The sequence below is a fragment of the Eptesicus fuscus genome, chromosome 10, assembly GCF_027574615.1.
Source record: "Eptesicus fuscus isolate TK198812 chromosome 10, DD_ASM_mEF_20220401, whole genome shotgun sequence".
Classification (NCBI taxonomy): Eukaryota; Metazoa; Chordata; class Mammalia; order Chiroptera; family Vespertilionidae; genus Eptesicus; species Eptesicus fuscus.
In genome coordinates, this window is record NC_072482.1 from 80392111 (window position 1) to 80411499 (window position 19389).

General features: G+C 41.9%; 1 protein-coding gene and 1 long non-coding RNA gene across 3 annotated transcripts in view; one reads left to right on the forward strand and one right to left on the reverse strand.

Annotated features, from left to right (window-relative positions):
• Positions 1-9289, forward strand: part of SOGA3 (SOGA family member 3) — a 33756-nt gene extending 24467 nt beyond the window's left edge. Inside the window, exons 4-6 of the mRNA XM_054722570.1 lie at positions 5080-5151; positions 6562-7737; positions 9179-9289. Coding sequence (XP_054578545.1) covers positions 5080-5151; positions 6562-7737; positions 9179-9289 — 1359 coding nt within the window. The remainder of the gene's footprint in view (positions 1-5079; positions 5152-6561; positions 7738-9178) is intronic.
• LOC129150617 (uncharacterized) lies at positions 6921-15238 on the reverse strand. Of its 2 annotated transcripts, none has more exons than XR_008557336.1 (3): positions 15079-15238; positions 14839-14940; positions 6921-6999 (listed from the first exon to the last, which is right to left on the reverse strand). It is a non-coding gene; the product is annotated as an uncharacterized LOC129150617 (long non-coding RNA). The 2 variants fall into 2 exon arrangements; XR_008557337.1 differs by lacking the exon at positions 6921-6999 and adding an exon at positions 14169-14197.
• Between the last annotated feature and the right edge of the window lie 4151 nt (positions 15239-19389).

Below are 19389 nucleotides of genomic sequence, written 5' to 3' on the forward strand. Positions count from 1 at the left end.
CTTGTAGGGACAAGAGCCCCTTCTGTTTCCTTCTAAAATGGGTTGGAGCCTGCCTTAGCCTATTTGGAATGGTGTAACAAAATACCACAGACTGGGTGGCTTATAAAAAACAAACATTTATTTCTCAGTTCTGGGGGCTGGAAGTCCCAGATCAGGGTGCCAGAATGGCCAGGTGAGGACCTCTTCTAGGTGGCAGACATTATCCTATATAATAAAACCCTAATATGCACATCGACTGAATGGGGGGTCCCGGATTGCGAGAGGGTGCAGGCCTGGCTAAAGGACCTATTCCCCCCCACCCCCGTGCACGAATTTTGTGCACTGGGCCTCTAGTTTTCTATAAAGTCCTCACATGCTGGAAGAGACTAGGGAGCTCTGTGGGGTCTCTTTTATAAGGGCACTATTCCCATTTATGAGGGCTCCACCCTCATGACCTAAACACCTCCCAAATGCCGCACCTCCTAATACCATCACATTGGCCATTAGAATTTCAACATATGAATTCTGGGGAGACACAAGCACTTGGACCATAGCAGGGCCAAAGTTCCTGCTGCTTTCCTTCTCCCTCCAGCCTTCAGTCAGAAATCCCCATGCCTCCCTCCCAATGTTGCCCGGAGTCACTACCGGATGACTCTGAGAAATAATGTCACTTCTGCTGACCACTATGTTGAAAGTACAAAAGCACATTGCTGCTGTTGTAATAGCTGTAAATTAGTGCCCCCGAACCCACGCAGCCAGGTTAAGAGCACAGAGAAGGTTATACTTGGAAATAACACAGCCTTGCACTTATCTTCCTTTTGAATAACAGTGTAATGTTCAGAGCCAGAGCTTTGAAGCTGAATAACTTACATCCTGTTTCTAACACAGACTAGCTGGGTGACTTACCCTTTGTGTGCTTCAGATAATGCTGTCAAACTCAGAAGTCTGTTGTACGATTAAATGAGTGGATAAGTATTGGGTTCTCAGAAAAGTGCATGACACATTTTTTTAAATATTATTTTTATTGGTTTCAGAGAGGAAGGAAGGAGAGAGAGATAGAAACATCAATGATGAGAGAATCATTGATTGGCTGCCTCCTGCACGCCCCACACTAGGAATCGAGCCCACAAGCCAGGCATGTGCCCTGACTAGGAATTGAACCCTGACCTCTGGTTCATAGATCGAAGCTCAACCACTGAGCCATGCCTGCCGGGCACATGGTACATATTTAGTGCTCAATCAATCCTAGATATATACAGTTATAGTTTCCTTCTTGATTTAATCATCATACAAAGGGATTTCTCTCTAATTTTATCAAAAACATAAGGGAATTTTATACGCATAATGTGTCTTTCAGTAGCATTTGTGACACATTCTTCTCTGTTGTTTAATTGTTGAAAACGTAAACATGCTGCTTATTAAGAAGTGGTCCAAATTTCAATTGAGGAAGAATCAAAACATTGTTAGCACACAAACAATCCATTTTATATGATTGCTGTGCAAACATAATTTTTGGCAGAACTCTCTAATTCCTGGCTTTCATGTGGATAAAAAGAATAGCGGCCTCTTTGGACAAGTTGAGGCTGGGAATGCAAAGAATTAAGCTGTGGACAAGGCATGTTTTCAGCACTTTTCTCTAGAGAACCATCTGAAGTGCCTACTTCACAAACAAAGATGAAAATCTGAGATTTAGTCCTAGCATCCCAGACTGCTCCCCTTATAGAGGTTTCTACACAGTGGATGGAGGTGGGGCAGGATGACAAAGAGGGAGGCGAGGACATTTTATCCTCACAGGAAAGGGCCTATTTCTCCAACCTTCTCTACCCAAATGAATCTTCCATCTTTGTTTTATTAGAGTCAGAAATTTAATAAAAACTCACTGGAATATGAAAAGATGATTAAATATTTATTGAAAATTTAAATGTGATACTTAAAGGTACTTATAGACCTTGAGGCACCTTAAAGGCAATAAACTTTATTTCAGAGCTTTATCTGAGGCTGAGTTTGGCACCCCACCTGAGTGAAATTTAAATAAAAGTGAAATAGAAAAATGCCTCTTAGGAAAGAATGGCCTAGTTTCAGCATTTCTCCTATATTAATTTAGGATAGCCTAGATTTCTCAGCTCTACAAGCCGACCTCGATCCTTTCAGTGTCATCTTCTACCTCATCTCTAAAGTGTCTCTACTTCCATTATTTCTTTCCAGGGGTCATAAGACATCCATTCTCCAAGTCTTTGCTTCTGCTGTTTACTTGTTTTTATTTCTATTGAAATTTTGCACACTCTTCAAAAATATGCTCTCCTGGGTGGTTTTTGTGATTTCCCCTGATCTAGAATTAGAGATGCTTCTTTGCTCTCTCAATTCTTTATTCTTCATTTCATGCCCTTAGTTAATTCTGTCTTCTGTTTTAGCTATTTATCTGCATCCTTTTTATCATCATAAACAATTAGCTTTTTGGGGAGAGAGTAAAATATTTCTTAGTCATATTTGTATGCCATAGAGTAACATATATATGCAGAACTCAACAGTATCTGTGGAATTAATGAAACACAAAGACCAGGAAAAATTAAAGTTCTTAGAAGTAGAGCATGCTTTTCTTCATTTCCTTTGCATGCCATCCCTTTACCTCAGGGCCATTTGAATTGCCACCTTTGTGGCTTTGTATTTCTTCTAGGATAATTGGATATGGACACCTCTTGCTAAAAACCCTTTAATACATACTCCTAATTGACGTTAGAACAATAATTTGACCTTGGTGAGAGGAAACCCAAACTTTATTCAGTGTCCTTTAAGATTGACTCATGCCACGTCCCACGTCACTCCCTTCCTCACACTATGTTACAGCCATACCGAATTTCCTTGTGACTCAGAAATGGTCTTTCTACATGGAATGCGTGTTATTCCATTCCTCCCCTGTCCATCTTTTACTGTCTAACTCCTCATCTACCAGATTCAAGATGTTACTTTTTTTCTGGAAATCATCCTTAATTCCCTGTACCATCTCCAGCCTGGGATGGGATTAAGCCTTTCTCCTTTATGATCTAATAGATAATAAAGATTAGAAAGACTTGGGTCAAGACATGATTCTGCTTCTTACCAAGCAGTGACTTTAGACCAGTGCTTCACAAATGTTATGCATCAGAATCACCCAGAGAGTTTGTTCATTCATAGCCCACTGGGCCCCGTCTCCAGAGTTTCTGATTCAGTAGTTCTGGGATTGGTCCTGAAAATGTGCATTTATAATGAGTTACCAAGTGGCATTGATGATGTTCCTGCCTTAGATAATTTATTTAATCTCTCAAGCTGTAGTTTGCCATATGCAAAATGAGGCTAACTGAGGTGTTTTAAGAATTAGTTGTCAGTGTTTGACATGAATTAGTATTCAGTCAATGTCAGTTAATATTGTTTCTTCTTTATCATTGCTTTCATCACACTATTAAATTGTAGACTAAACTGCCAAATAAAGTAGGAACCCCATGGAAAGCAGGGACTATATCCATTTTCTTATTGTTTTACCACAGGTACTTCATGAAGTGCATTAGTTAACACTAAATAAATATATAATGGAATAAATTCAAAGTAAAAGCATTCAATAAATAAGAAATAGAATGCATTTAGGTAGCCGCTACACAGAATGTTGCAGGACTCCCTAGTACAGCTTGCTCTAGTCTTGGTTTTCTTGGGACTGTTTTTGCTGGTTGGTTTCTAAATTACTTTTGGTTTTGGTGAGTCAGTCCCCACAGCTTTTGCTTCAAGCAACACAGAAAACATTTTTCTGTAGGAACTAGACATAAGCACATGGACCACTCGTTTGGTTGTATAGCTTTCGTTTCATACTAAATGAGAGAACTGCGGCAACGTGCTTCTGTTCCTTCTGTGCCTGAACATATGCCTGCATTTGATGCTGGATGTGGGTTAGAAATTAACATGAACAATTTAATCTGCATTTCTTCGCAAATTCATGACTCCTCTTTTGAGAAGACAGTTTCTACTCCCGTCCTCCTCTTTGATCTCAGAAACTCATATTTTATATTCACTCATCAGTTCAACAAAATGTTCCCACCATTTCTCATGTGGCAAGTATTGTGGTGGTGATGCCACATAGGACAAAGTTCTTGCTTCACAGAGCCTAAAGGATGGCCTGTAACAGCTTGTCCTGTAATTGTTTGTTTCCTTGTCTCCCATGCTAAATTGGGGGCCTCCTAATGGTAGATGCACTATCTGATTGATTTATGAGTCTCCAGCTCAATGTCTGGTATATGCTAGATATTCATACACAAGGATTATTATTTATACAGAGAGACCCTCCTTGTGATATTGGTGCTTAGAAATAGAACTGAGCTCCAGAGGTCATGGACTATTAGTCCATGAAATGACTTGGCACCAGATATGTTATTTGACATACAAACTGTCTTTTAATTTCATTAGGACCAACCAGTAACATGTGGGGGATATTTACACAACTTTCCAGATTTCCAGCTTCTCTTGAAAGAGCCCACATTTCTATATTACACCAATCAGCTGAAGCGAATTCCCACTTTCCCTGCTCTTTTACACTGAGTGTGCCCTCTTGGCTACAACCCCTACCATTCCCTGTTGTTACCCAGTTGCGTATGTGTATATTGTGTCGTGTGTGTTTGCATGGCTTTGTGGTCAGGAAAGAAATTCTTCAAATTCTACATAAATCTACTGAAAGTTTGCCTTTACAAACTTATAGCAACCTAACCCCAACTTATTCCTTTTTCTTTCTTTAGTAATGTAGAATGCGAATGAGAATTTGCTTTCATGTGAACTATCTAGCATATTGAGTCATTGATCTACATTTTGTGCAAGTTATTTTTCTGCATTTTCACAGCAGGTTTCCTGTATTTTTCAATTAATTAAATCATGGCCAGCTCCTTTTCTGCTGTGATGTGCATCTCAGTCCAGAGTAAAAATATGTCTAAATCTATCTGGCTTGGGTTATTGTTCCCCTTTATGATCTTTGATCTAACACTTGTCATTTGGCTTGGTTTTGTCATATCAGATTAGTTCATTAAAAATATAAAATGGAATTAAAACTATAGTTGAGCTAACAAATATATTCATGCTTTGTTTCAGCTCTCCTTAAAAAGAAGAGGAAGCAAAGATTTACCCAAATCTGAAAAAAAGACTCAACAGACTCCCACAGAGGTATGTAGGAATAAAATTTCAACAAGTACATCAAGCACCTCTAAACGCATATATAAGCTACTTCTATAAGTAGACATAACAGCCAGACATGCTCCTGTAAAACAAAGTTAAGTTATGCATATCAATTATGTAGCCATAGATACAGGCAGTATAAAACATTCAGTATCTTCTCTTACAAAGCAAGCACTAACATCCCTATTATTATTGCATTTACACATGGCAAAATGTCATTAGTACTTTCTGTGTTCCAATATTTGAGAACTGTACCTATGGTGCTAATCTTGTTCGCTCATAATTAATAAGGTCAGTAGCATAGCTGTCCCTGTGGTATCAGGGAGAATAAAGAAAGCAATGTGGCAGGAAGGGATGGCAGAAGAGCGTGGCTTGTGGTGGCTTTAGAGTCCTGGCCTGAAGTAATTGGCTATACTAGTGATTAGGGAAGCAAAAAAAAAAAAAAGGCAACGGAAGAATAAAAATAAAATTTCAAAGATGGATTCAACCTGGGCTTGTTGAGAACCTTAGAAACACGGCCACAGTAATGACTAGTTCTGCTTTCAGGGTGAGCAGAAGGTACTGAGAGATGTCAGGAAGGAGATTTTGAAACAGAAGAGGAAATATTTGGAGGCAGAAGTGACGTAACGGCTCTCCAAGAACACCTGGCTAGATACTGACCTTTTAAGTGCAATGTTGGAATATGGAGTACTATAGCATGCTTTTTTAAAAAATTCTTTCAAAGGGTTTTCTTATTAGGTAGAAACTAACTAAAGCAATATTTAGTGGGGCTGGGTGGTAAGGGCAGAGGGTGGGGTGGGAACCGGGTGGAGGGGAGCTATGGAGGGAAAAAATAGGAACAGTTGTAATAATCTGAACAATAAAGATGTATTAAAAAATAAATAAATAAATATACGAAATTTGAAAAAAGTTGACGTTGATCATATTTTTAAAAAGCTTAACATATTAAATGTTTATTTTCTCTTTTCCTTTCTCTACCTGTTCTGTTCATGGTTAACTTTCTTTGGGTACTTGCACAAGAATATTTATAGACCGGAGTCTTATACCAAAATCATTACTCTGTTTTGTACATTTTTCTCAGTTTCCTTGATAAGTTCAGTATGCTCTGTCCCTACGGCTTTCTCACTGTCTTTGGCATAACTTTAGCCACCTCACTCTAGGTATTTTGCTGTGAGTCATCCCCCATGTCACCATGAATCCTCTTCCCCACCTTATTTAGGGGGAAGATGCTTGTTCTAAAACCTTAAGTCGGCTCTAGTCAGCAGTTTCTTTCTTTTCATTCACGTCCTCTTCTTATATTTCCCCATGTTCAAGTTTATGCAGGTGTCCTTTTTCGGTTGTTTTCTTGATTTACATAAAAACGGTCTCCCATCCTCTTTTTCTCTTTTCCCAAATGAGGAGGACAATGAAGATTTGAAATGCCAGCTGCAGTTCGTGAAAGAAGAAGCTGCTTTGATGAGGAAGAAAATGGCCAAGATTGATAAAGAAAAGGACCGATTTGAGCACGAGCTGCAGAAGTACAGGTCCTTTTACGGGGATCTGGACAGTCCCTTGCCCAAAGGAGAAGCCGGGGGCCCTCCCAGCACCAGGGAGGCCGAGCTCAAGCTCCGGTTGCGGCTGGTGGAGGAAGAAGCCAACATCCTGGGCAGGAAAATCGTGGAGCTGGAAGTGGAGAACCGAGGCCTCAAGGCGGAACTGGACGACCTGAGGGGCGAAGACTTCAACGGCTCGGCCAACCCGCTCATGAGGGAGCAGAGCGAGTCCCTGTCGGAGCTGCGGCAGCACCTGCAGCTGGTGGAAGACGAGACGGAGCTGCTGCGGAGGAACGTGGCCGACCTGGAGGAGCAGAACAAACGCATCACGGCCGAGCTCAACAAGTACAAGTTCAAGTCCGGCGGCCACGACAGCGCGCGGCACCACGACAGCGCCAAGACCGAGGCCCTGCAGGAGGAGCTGAAGGCGGCGCGCCTGCAGATCAACGAGCTGAGCGGCAAGGTCATGCAGCTGCAGTACGAGAACCGCGTGCTCATGTCCAACATGCAGCGCTACGACCTGGCCTCGCACCTGGGCATCCGCGGCAGCCCCCGCGACAGCGACGCCGAGAGCGACGCGGGCAAGAAGGAGAGCGACGACGACTCGCGGCCGCCGCACCGCAAGCGGGAAGGGCCGATCGGGGGCGAGAGCGACTCGGAGGAGGTGCGCAACATCCGCTGCCTCACGCCCACCCGCTCCTTCTACCCCGCGCCCGGGCCCTGGCCCAAGAGCTTCTCCGACCGGCAGCAGATGAAGGACATCCGCTCGGAGGCCGAGCGCCTGGGCAAGACCATCGACCGGCTCATCGCCGACACGAGCACCATCATCACCGAGGCGCGCATCTACGTGGCCAACGGGGACCTGTTCGGACTGATGGACGAGGAGGACGACGGCAGCCGCATCCGGGAGCACGAGCTGCTCTACCGCATCAACGCGCAGATGAAGGCCTTCCGCAAGGAGCTGCAGACCTTCATCGACCGCCTGGAGGTGCCCAAGTCCGCGGACGACCGTGGCGCCGAGGAACCCATATCCGTGAGTCAGGTACAGTTCTGCCTATTGCGAGCCAGGGCGACGGCCAGGCTGGTGCGCGGAGCTGCGGTCCCGGGTGGGGCGGCTCCGCGCACCGACCCCCACGCCCCGCTTTAGAGAAGCCCCGGCGCAGAGCTCCACTGGGCGCACCTGTTCTTTCACACTGTCCTTCAGGCCTGAGGTTCTCGTCACCGATTACCAGTCACTATTTCCCCTCTGTTCTTTTTAAAGGGAAACTTTACACGCCCCCACCCCGCCCCGTTTTTTGTGTAAAGATGAAAGAAAGCGTGTTTTTTTTTAGATTTATAATAATAATAATTATTATTCATTATTAAAGGTCAACATTTTCAATATTAGTCCACTGATTCTAATAGAACGAGCTGCAAGAAGATCCCTAATAAGGAGCCTTCTTCAATTGTTGATTTGCAAATGTCCAAGCCAAGATTCAAATTGAGTTTAAGATATATATATATATATTTAAGCCACTAAGTTGATGCGTAACTACTGTTAAATGTAGAAGCCAGCGGAGAAAAGAGATGATACTGTGTCTAGAGGAATAAATGGAAGCTGTTCCTTGACCACAAGTTGAAGTGCCATCGTCATTACTTCTAGAAAATATCACTGTCGGCTGTGCAGTGGAGAACCTCAGGACTGGGGAAGGAGTGTTATTTTTTTAACTTTAAGGCAACACTAATTCAGAAAAAAAATAGTAATAACTATTCCCGAACAGGGAAAACCAGCATTTTTCCTTCATCCTAATTTGTAGAGGCACACTTGATGAATTGGACTGAGCTGCTCTAGCCAGGTATGGTGGCCAAAGACCAATGCATTTTGTCAGAGTTCACCACCTTAGAGATAATTTAGAAAGCAAAACAGGCAGCCACCCCCCCCCCCCAACCCCCCGACCCCATGGCAAGCCTGGTATCCCGTATCCATTGGAGGACCCGTGGAAGTACAACTGCATGCATGGCTTTTAAGACATGCCAGAGGTTTAAATTAAAAAACCAGTTTATACACAGAAGCATGACATTCATTTCGCTGCCTGTTAGTCACAACTAGAAACAACCCTATTGCTTATTGATCTTGCATGTCGCTCTGCTTTGCTCTGGAAAGAAAAAAATAGTCTTATGTTAAAACTTGTTGAATTGTTTAAATGTTGAGGCTTATTCCTTCTATTGATTGTATCAAAACATTGGTTTCTAGTTTCCCCGTTGCAGCTTTTTTTGGGTACTTTGGGCATGTGGTTTTTCACCTGTGCCCTTGGGAACCAAAGAGGCATCAGAATGAGAGAATGCACTGTGTATAATAACAGGCTTTCAGGTTTGGTCAATAGAGGCATAAGGGGGGTTCCGCTTTATCTGAAGTTGAATGTATGCTTAGATTAGTGGATATAAATTTAAGTTTTTAAAATTATTATTAATTCTTCTCTTTGTCTTTGCATTTACCTTCCCAGATGTTCCAGCCTATCATTTTACTTATCCTCATTCTTGTATTATTTTCATCACTTTCTTACACAACAATATTTAAACTTGTCTTCCTTTTTACGCTGTTTTTTGTACTGTAAATATTTCATCATTTATCATTCATTGTAGTATTTTCAGTTTGTTTATTTTGTTCATCCTTCAAGACAAGAAGTAAAAGAAGTATAATTTCTGTAGTAACCAATGCTATAAAAACACTGAAGACTGCTTAATTTCTTTAAAAAGACCCATCTCACCACTACCAAATTCAGTAAGAAGCCCAGGGACTAAAGTATTTCAGGTAAGGAAGTGTGACTTTTTTTATTATAAATCATTTTAATTTGTGCTTCTGTCTTTTACATCTTCATTTGTATTCTTCTCGATAAATAATTGGCAGAATGACTATAAAAATTGGCTAAATCAGTTATTTCTCATTAGCTGACTAATGATAATTCAAAAGCTAGACATGCACTCACAAGTTGGGTACATTTCCAAAAAATAAGTAGGTTTTGCTAGTTACATCAGACTAATAGGGTAATTTTGATATCCAATAATATATATATGAAAATTTTGGTGAATGAATGAAATAGGACCCTCATAGAAACTAAGTAATTATTTGCAATGTTGATGGTGTTTTGTTTAAAAAGATGTGTTTTGAAGCATACGTGTGGATTAGGTCTCAGTTCATTGAGAAAATAATTATTCCCATCCTACTGCATTTGGCCATCTTTCAACCAAACTGTTATATTTTGTTATATGTTGCTAATCAAGTTTGTTGCTTGGAGTCCTGTCCTCCATAATAGATTGTCACACAGAACTGCTTCCAGAGCAGGAAATATGCTAGAATTATAATATATGAAATGTTTTGAATAGGAACTATATGGTCATGCTCTAGAATTTTATTAAATCACAAACCACAACCAGTAGTATATAGTTCCAGTAGGGATTACTCTCTAGACATAAACTTTCTTTGTTCAACCTAAGCCCCCTTCCCCTCCTATCTACAGTGGCCTGAGTTGGTTCCATGTACCCAGAAGGCACTATTAGTCCATCTCGTTGAGCATTTACCCAGTGGAAAGCTGGGCTGCACCTGTACCACTGACTATTCAGAAATCACAGTGCTCATTGAAGACACATACCAGTACTTGGAAATACTCTCAGATTGGTTGGTGGATATGAAAATCTGTAGTCAAATTAAACCAACTAAATTAGAGAAGACAAGTAGGAATAATATATGACAGAAGGAGAACCAAGATGAATATTGTGTGTGTACAAAGTCACGTGCGTGCACACGCGGAGATGGAGGCGCATGTGCACACTGAATGAAAGCCTCAAGATGACCCACCCACACACATACACACATTACCAATGCACCTCTTTGTCATTATATAGCATCTCTGCCACAAAGCATCTCTTGTTTGTTAAAAATGAGGATATGATATCCCACAAATCCACCTGGAATGATGGATGCCAACTGACTTTGCCCTCCAAATCCAGATAAAGAGCATACACAAGAGGTGGGAGGATGGAACAAAAGATGGAGTATGAATCCTTTGTCTATGTAACAAACATTTTGAAGTATCTGCTATATTCAGTACAGAGGAAGGTGAGATTCAGTTTCCACTCTTTTAGAGTCTTCAATTGGTTGAAAGAGTGGGACAGACATGCAAACAGCTAATTCTAACATGTACTGTATTGAATTGCAAAAAAAAGGCTTGTGGTTATAATTTATTGTTTATTGGACTACTAATAGCATGTTAGATTTTCCTAAAAAAACAAAAAACAAAACACAACAAAATTCTTAGGCATCTTGGATAGAATGATGCCATAAATACAAGCAGGGGTGGTGCATATACCTCAATAGTATCTTGTGACCAGAATTAGGAAGGATTGACTAACCAAGGGAGGTCTAGGCTAACTGAAGCGCCAGCCTCATCTTCAGATCTCTTATGGGGACTTTCGGTCATTCGGGCAGTGGGGTTATTAATCTTACCTATGTGCTCCTAAGGTATTGATTTTCTAGGAGAATTTCATGAGAATCTTAGACTCTATCCAGGCGCTCTATATAGGGAACCCAGTAAGATGTTGGGGAGAAGAAACAGGACTCACTTGGCTACTGCTCACAGATTCTGGGGGTTGGGGTCACTCTGACGGCTCCTCTGAAGTCAGTGAGGCAATTTTTCTGTGTAGTCAAAGTCCAGGGAAGCCCTTTCCAACTCTGCCCTACCCACTGCATAGCTGGCTTCCCCGTTTGTGCCTGTGTGTTCACACACCTCTCCCGCACCGACGTGTACAGTGAGTGGTGCACCAGCATCAGGGAATTCAGACCTGCTTCTGACTGAGGGGACTGCCCCTGCTGGGGGTTAGTTGTTAGGAGATGGCCTCAGCAATGAGCCAGCAGCATGCAGTGACCTCGACCCTTGCCTTACTCTCCCTGGAACCTAAGGCTGTTCTGTAGGCATCCGGGGTCCAGTGAGCATCTCTTCCCTGAATCACAGGCTACAGGCCTGCCAAGAGAAGTTAACAAAGACAGTACCCAGAACCTCAGAAAGAATTCCCTGTATCTGCTTCCTCTCCCCTTTCATCCTGTCACTTCTATTACAGTATCTTTATTGTGTAAAGCTAGTTCCAAAAAAGGAACACCCAGGCTTCTTTGTTCATCGAGAGAACAAAATCCCCGAATGATTTAGACAAAGAATCTTCCCCTGTTTGCACTTTGAAGCCGTGCTATTTAAACATCACGTTGAAAATAAATTCAAACAGACCAAGCATACTGTAGAAAATTTCCTTGGGTGTAAGAAGGAGTGTCTTTGTAATTTGTCCTAATTTAAGAAAAAAATTCAGTTGACTATTTTTAAGCATAGCTAACTCAAACTCATAAAACAAAGGGAAATTTAGTGCTGAGCCTGGAATGTGTATTGGCCTGCATTCCCCAACCTTCACTTCAGTTTGTGTGGTGGAGTGGGATACGGTTGTTTAATCAGCTGCCAGTGAAGTTTGGAATGTCAGTTTGGTAGCTCAGCCTTAACCTCAAACACTCATGCAGTGTTTGTCGCTCTATTCTTACAGAACCACAGCCCACTTTCATCTGGTAGGGTCATTCGATGGGTCAGATACCCTAATTGAGTTGTAGGGATTGAAGAGAAAAGTGGTGGAGGAAAATACCAGAAAGTGAGAAAAGTGGACTGTTTATTAAACTCCTGGTATTTGGGACAATTCGGAAACTGTATCTGTGTAGACACTGCTGCTTAAACCATAGTAATAAACTAGTTAGGTCTAAGGAAAGTTTTATTCTGTTTGTAATTTTGATAGAGCTTTTAAAGGTGAAGTGATTGCATGCCCATTTTGATGGAACGTACATTTCCTGAGTAGGTCCTGGTATTCTCACCAGCCTCCTTGTGGAATTTCAGAGGGAGTCGCATAAAGAGTAAGAAAGCTTTATGGCCTGGGCTCGGCAGGAAAACCTTTGTAGTGACTATATTAAATGTGGTAGCAAACTAAGTGCTTCTCAGTACTCGTGCTGATCAGTTGGGAGAGGAGGACGTGGAGGTAGCTACTTTAAATGTTGGCCATTCTGAAAACGTGTGCAAAATCACTGAATCTCTAACGGTCCTTTCCATGTAACTTAATACATCTCAGTCCGCACCTTCTCTGCTCACTCACTCTCAAGTATTCAGTTCAGTTTTAAAATAACTCTGCAGCTGTCCTCGTGAAGTGATGGGTAGTTGTTAAAACACCACCAGGAACAACTTTCAAGTACAGTACTTAAGGCCTCATTTGATCAGAAGATAGGAGCAGCAAGTGTAACACTCGCCTCTCAAAAATGAGAGACTTCGGAAATCTCCACCTGTCACTCTCCAGGGGTAAACCAGGCTGTGTTGTCCTAAAGAGCCTCATTTATATCTCAGATGTTTATGTTTAATAAGCTTAAAGGTGTTGACATTTTCTGGTTATTCAATTTCATTGTTAGAATTAGAAAAGGTTTTTTAGCTCATAGTTGTTTGAGTTGTGTGTTTGTTGTTGTTTTTTTATCACAATTAGCTATTTATCACAATAGGGTACCATCAAAATCCAACATTTGAAAATAAAATTGCATGATTTTATAAATTTATAAAATTTATGGCATAAGAATATACTGGATATCCCCAAAAATGTACATACACTTTAACAGCTGATAGTTCAGTTTTGAAAGTGAAATGTATTTTAATAAACACTGCCCTTATAATTATTCAAATTGTGTGTATACATTTTTGGGGACACCCTGTATATCAGTGGTTTCTAGCAGTTATTCAGCCTTTTCCAAAAATATTCATGTAACTTTATTGACTTGTGTGTTAGAATGTTTCTTTGAATGTTGGCTACACCAGAATTCCTGTGTAGGGTGTTTCAATCCCAGTTTATATTATTTTGCTTTTCTCTTGATTACTTTTCTTTTAAATTATCAGCACATTTTTAGATAGATGAAGTAATTAAAAGTTTTTCTCTTATACCAAAACTAGAGGCCTGGTGCACGAAATTCGTGCACGGTGGGGTGTGTCCATCAGCCCAGCCTGCACCCTCTCCAATCTGGGACCCCTCGAGAGATGTCCGACTGCCCGTTTAGGCCTGATCCCAGTAAGATCGGGCCTAAATGGGCAGTCGGACATCCCTCTCACAATCCAGGACTGCTGGCTTCCAACTGCTTGCCTGCCTGCTTTCCTGATTGCCCCTAACTGCTTCTGCCTGCCAGCCTGTTTGCCCCTAACTGCCCTCTCCTGCAGGCCTGGTCACCCCTAACTGCCCTCCCCTGCAGGCCTGTTCCCCCGCAACTGCTCTCCCCTGCAGGCCTGACCCCCCCAACTGCCCTTCCCTGCAGGCCCGGTGAGTCACACTGGCCGGGCCAGCGTTAGACTTTTTAAATAGAACATCCTACGTGTCAGTCATTTAGAACTTCAGATGGAGAGTTTAACATGTCAGCAAAATTAATTTATTCTGGATTTTTAGGTGACTCCCAGGAATCTGAGCTCCTTTGCCTGAAAGGAAATGTGTATCAGCAGAGGTCCGAGGGGCACTGCCTGGAGAGTGTTAACGTTACCCTAACTGCTTAGACTCCTTATGTGGAAAAAAACACAAGTGTAGTGGCCAAAGATCATTGAAGAAAAAGTGGGCATGCCCAGCTTTGGACCTCACAAATCGAGTGAGAACGCCTCCAGGAGAAATGTATGTCCCTGGCTATGCTCCTCATTTTAGAGGGAATATAATGTGTTGGATAAGGAAGAAAGAAGTTGTAGGACTCTTACTGTTCAAAATATTTCAATGACAGCAACAACAAAAGAATATAGAGTAAGGGCCAGGACAGCCCTTAAGGTATTGTGTTTGCAGTCTCATGATGTGGATGCACTAAGAGCCCTAGGTGTGGAGATGGGTCTGGCAGGCTCTGAAGTCCTCTGATCAGAGTGGGTCCCCGGCCACATGGAGGTGTGACCTTGAGCCTCCCTCCTGTACCCTCATCTCCAGATCTTCTGCCTGAGCCTCTCACATCATGATGCCACATTAAACACTCAAAACCCAGCACCGACTCATATGATTCCTCATTCTGACCTCCCCGCCCTGCCCCCACTCCATGCCCCATGAATAAAACAGATTCTTTTCCTGAGCTCTCATGAAAGCTTACCTATATTGACATGGTTTTTTCCAGTCCTTTCTGTATGCTAGCTTTTCTCTTCTGTGCCACGGTGTGACTGCTTCCTGTCAATGGCATTTCAGTAGACGATTACTGAAAATAGAATGCTATCACCTAATGCGCATAATCGAACACTTCTGGTAGAAGATATAGATGGGCTAGCAACTCCCTAGGGATGGGGAGTGAAAAGAGAATAGGGATTAATTCCTGTGTCTTTCCATTTATACTCACTAAATGGCCTCTCTTATTCCTGCTTACTGCTAGAACTTCCTGAGAGACGTGACTCAAGGTGGCCCCCTTGTGGTGGATGGGCGTTCCCAAGGCTCTTTTCTGGAATAAAAGGCAGCCGAAGAGCAGTCCCCGTAGTATTTACATTTTGTTGTCAGCAGTGTCCACATCTCTCAAGTCAAGCATCTGGAAATAATATAATGAGATGCTAAAAACACACTTCAAACTCCTTTATAAGAACTCTAGTTTTAAATAGCCCACATTTCTAAAATGTTTTTATTTCTTCAGAATACACATCAGTTCTTAAAAAGAACACAGTTTGAAACCGTTTCTTTTGAATACTTCTGTCATCTGGACATTCCTGAACATAGCCCCGTGGCGGATCGGCTTGCCTAAGAAAACCTGTTGACGTGTCACCAGCCCTCAGCCAGCATCTCGTGACTCCACGGGGAATGCACCCGCACTGGGACAATAGCACATTAGCTGAAAAACAACATCTAAATATGTCGCTTCCCTGGGTAACAACGGCTCTGTGTGTGACTCTCAGAATTTCATAACCCAAACCGGATTCTTCAAAGGATCAAAATTCTACTACTTTTTATCGCGCAGAGTCCACCCTCTGCCATTCTAGAACTCAAAATGACACAGGACCAAACTGGACAGAATCGGGTGTGGCACTTGATAAAAACCAAGCAACCCAGGCCTCAGCCTTGGATGGTCTCATTCAGAAAGTCAGGGGGAAAGTGACAGCTTCAGGGACTTTCAGTGTAATCCCGAGGGACCGCGGCGGGCTGCAGAGGCTGGGAGCCGTGCTGAACGGCGGCCCCCTTGGAGGGATGCTCTGGGACCAGGCCCTCCCCATTAGTTTATGGACTGATTTCCAGACAGTGAGCTACGCAGGATGCGGGCGGTCATGCTCCAGGTTGTACTCAGGGATCTTCTGAGTGGACCGAGCTTGTTGAGGGCCAGGACCTGTCTTCTTCCAGTCCTTGGGATCTAACACGATACCTTGGCACAGAGTTGGTGCTCACAGGTACTTATTAAATGAAGTGTTTATTGCAGTGCCGAAGACCTCTCCTTAGAAATGGAAGGTAATTTAAGATTCTAGAGAGTTCTAGACAACCGAGATCATGTACCCTAAAGTACTTGGAAAATTGCAAAGGAGCAACATGATTCCAGAAGGAAGTATTAGTTTAAGTGCATCACGGATAGCAGCCTCTACATTTTAATATGCATAAAAAATGAGTCCAGTTTTTCCAAGTCGTCACTTTTCCATTTTTTCTATCTCCTGGCTAGTGAAAATAGAAATAGGATAGCCCTTTTTCTGCTAAACATGTTTAAAAAGTATAGGAAAAGGGGACTGGACAACTACACAAGCAAGAAGTCAGAAGCCACCCAGTCTCATACCCAGCTAGGGTTGTCAACATAAAAAGATGAAATAAGTAATTGCTTTGTGACGCTTCACGATCATCCTGCAGACAAAAACCTAGAAAGTAAGTGTGTACTGGCATGCTAAAGGCAAAACTGTTTCTTTTTTTGTCCCCAGATTTTTTCCAACCACTACGTTAAAATCCTTTTGTTCTTGTGTTTTTGACCTAGGATTTATATGATCTGAGGACACAAGCCTCATTCAATAAGTAGTCATCGAGATAACTAGTCTGCTCTAGGACTCCTGTGTTACATACACTTGGGAGCTGGAGTCTCATCTTCCTTGTTTGGACTAATAAGAAAGCTGAATTTAAAATTTGACAAAGCCAGAAATCAACCGCTCACACTCCAAATTCTTATCCCTGGCTTCTGCTCCCTTCTCTTTGAAAGCCTTGGAATTTTAAACGTCAAGGCATCCACCAGGAATGAGAAGACCTGGATTCTATTCCTGGCATTGCTAGGAGATGGCTTTGTGACCTTGAGCAAATGACTCAACATCAGGGCCTCTTTCCGTGGCTGTAAAACGAGAAGGTTGACTAGATGATTCCAGAGGTCTTTCTGGCTGTAAAGTTCTGTCTGTCTGCGCTCGGTGCTCCTCTTTCACTCTTTTCAAACTGTTCTAGTTTGTGGCTTCATATCACTACTCAGATAAAACTTTTCAAATCCTTTCTAGGATTTTCTTGTTTGTGTCTTGACAGCAGCTGCTGTTTCTACATTTACTTTACATTAAGTACTATACACACTTCTTAAATATTTGTAAGGAATCGAAATAGGAGTGACGTATTTGATATGAATGACTTTTCCAAATTCTCTGCAATACCTAGAGCAATGATTTGGATCAGTTTTATATTTGAAGGTTTAAATATTTAAATGGTTTAAAGTTAGCCTGGATTATACAACAAATTACATTTTTTCCCAACGGTTTTAATTCTGTCACCGGCTTGAAAGTGTCCAGCAGTTCAGAATGTCTGAATTTCACTGCAGGGCTGAGTGCACCAGCATCAGTCTTTAAATCCATTAATTCATGTACATAGCAGCAGAAACTTTTCCTTACAGCAAGGTTTTCTTCAAACAAAGATTTTAGTGGAAAGGTTAAAAAAGAAACTTGTGCTGAATATGTATCGCCTCCGTATGCTATCATCTAACTGGGTTATTTGTTTCTTTTGAGTATGAAACGTAGCATGGAGATTTTAGCTAATACACATGAAAAGTTATAACAAAGGGTTGGTTGATACTATAAGAAGTGATGGACTTGGCGTGAAATCGTTGTCAAAGTCTTCCCTTAGTTTTTTATTTTATATATAATTTAAGTTCAGCTTGACCATGACGAGAAGCAGATGAAGCACCTGCAATAAATAATTACTGGTACATCCACGAAAAGGGGCATTGACGTAGGTACTATTGAGTGATAGTATGGAGTGTATAGGCAACATAATTTCTTCTATAGCTTAACCACATATTATCTGAAGTTCTCTTTCTATTGAATTTATTGGGGTGAATTAGTTAACAAAATTATACAGGTTGCAGGTACACAATTCTACACCACATCATCTGTACGCTATATTGTGTGCTCACTACCCCAAGTCAAGTCTCCAGCCATCATCATTTACCCCCCTATCCCCTCTCCCCCAACTCCTCCCACCCTACCTCCCCCTAGCCATCACCACACTGATGTCCGTATCCAGGAGTTTTTCTCTCTTTTTTGCTCTATCCCTCCATCCCCCCCAGCCAGCTCCTCCCCTGGACAGCTGTCAGCTTGCTCTCTATCTATGATTCTGTCTCTTTTGCTTGTTAGTTTATTTTATTCAGTAGATTCCACATTGAGGTGAAATCCTATGGTACTTGTCTTCCTCTGAGTGGCTTATTTCACTTAGCATAATACTCTCCAGGTCCATCCATGCTGTTGCAAAGGGTAAGATTTCCTTCTTTTTTTTTCTTCACAGCCAAGTAGTATTCCATTGTGTAAATGTGCCACAGCTTTTTTATCCACTGATCTACTGATGGACACTTGGGCTGCTTCTAAATCTCTACTATTGTAAATAATGCTGCAATGAGCATAAAGGTGCATATATCCTTTCGAATTAGTGTTTCAGGTTTTCTGGTCGGATTCAGAAAATAGTCTTAATTTGATTTACAAAGGACACATGGAAATGAAGAGGTTTGGAGTGGGAAAGGGGGAATGATGTTAACTAGATAATTCTGTATAGATGCTGCTTTGGGGCAACACACACACTCACACACACACACCAAGATCTTCCTCCTGTGCTCATAAGCATGTAGGCAGAAATGAGATGACATTTCCTGTTTGTCTCACACTATAAATATCTCTCATACTTTTACAACAAACTCATAAAGGAAATATAATTATCCCTTCATGGAAGAAGCTGAAACTCACATTTCACGCAGATAAGTGGTGAAACCAAGATCTCTGTGACAAAATTCCAGGGTCTCCTGTTGGAGAAACTGGTTCCAAGCCCCACTCTATCGCATAAGCATATTTCTATGAGTTTAGGCAAGACTCCGTACCTCTCTGAGCTGTGGTTTCATCTGAAGGTTGGGTTAATGGTTTCTACAGACACCATTGCTGTGAGGATGGCCTAAAAGAAAGATATATTCAAAGTACTTAGCACAGAGCCTGGCCAACAGTGGCCTCTCCATGGGTAGTCACTATTAGAACTATTATTGCTGTTACTGCTTTTGAGATGATGATACCAGGCTTTCAAAACACAGCGTACGATTTCATTCAGTTGTCCTCCATAGGCTAAAGTCCTACTATGAGCAGGTTGCTATTATTAAACTTTTTAGTTCCCCAGGAAATATTTACCTGGAAGCAGGCAAAAATCATGAGAAGGTGACCAACCACACAGACTTGAGGACAAGGCCTTA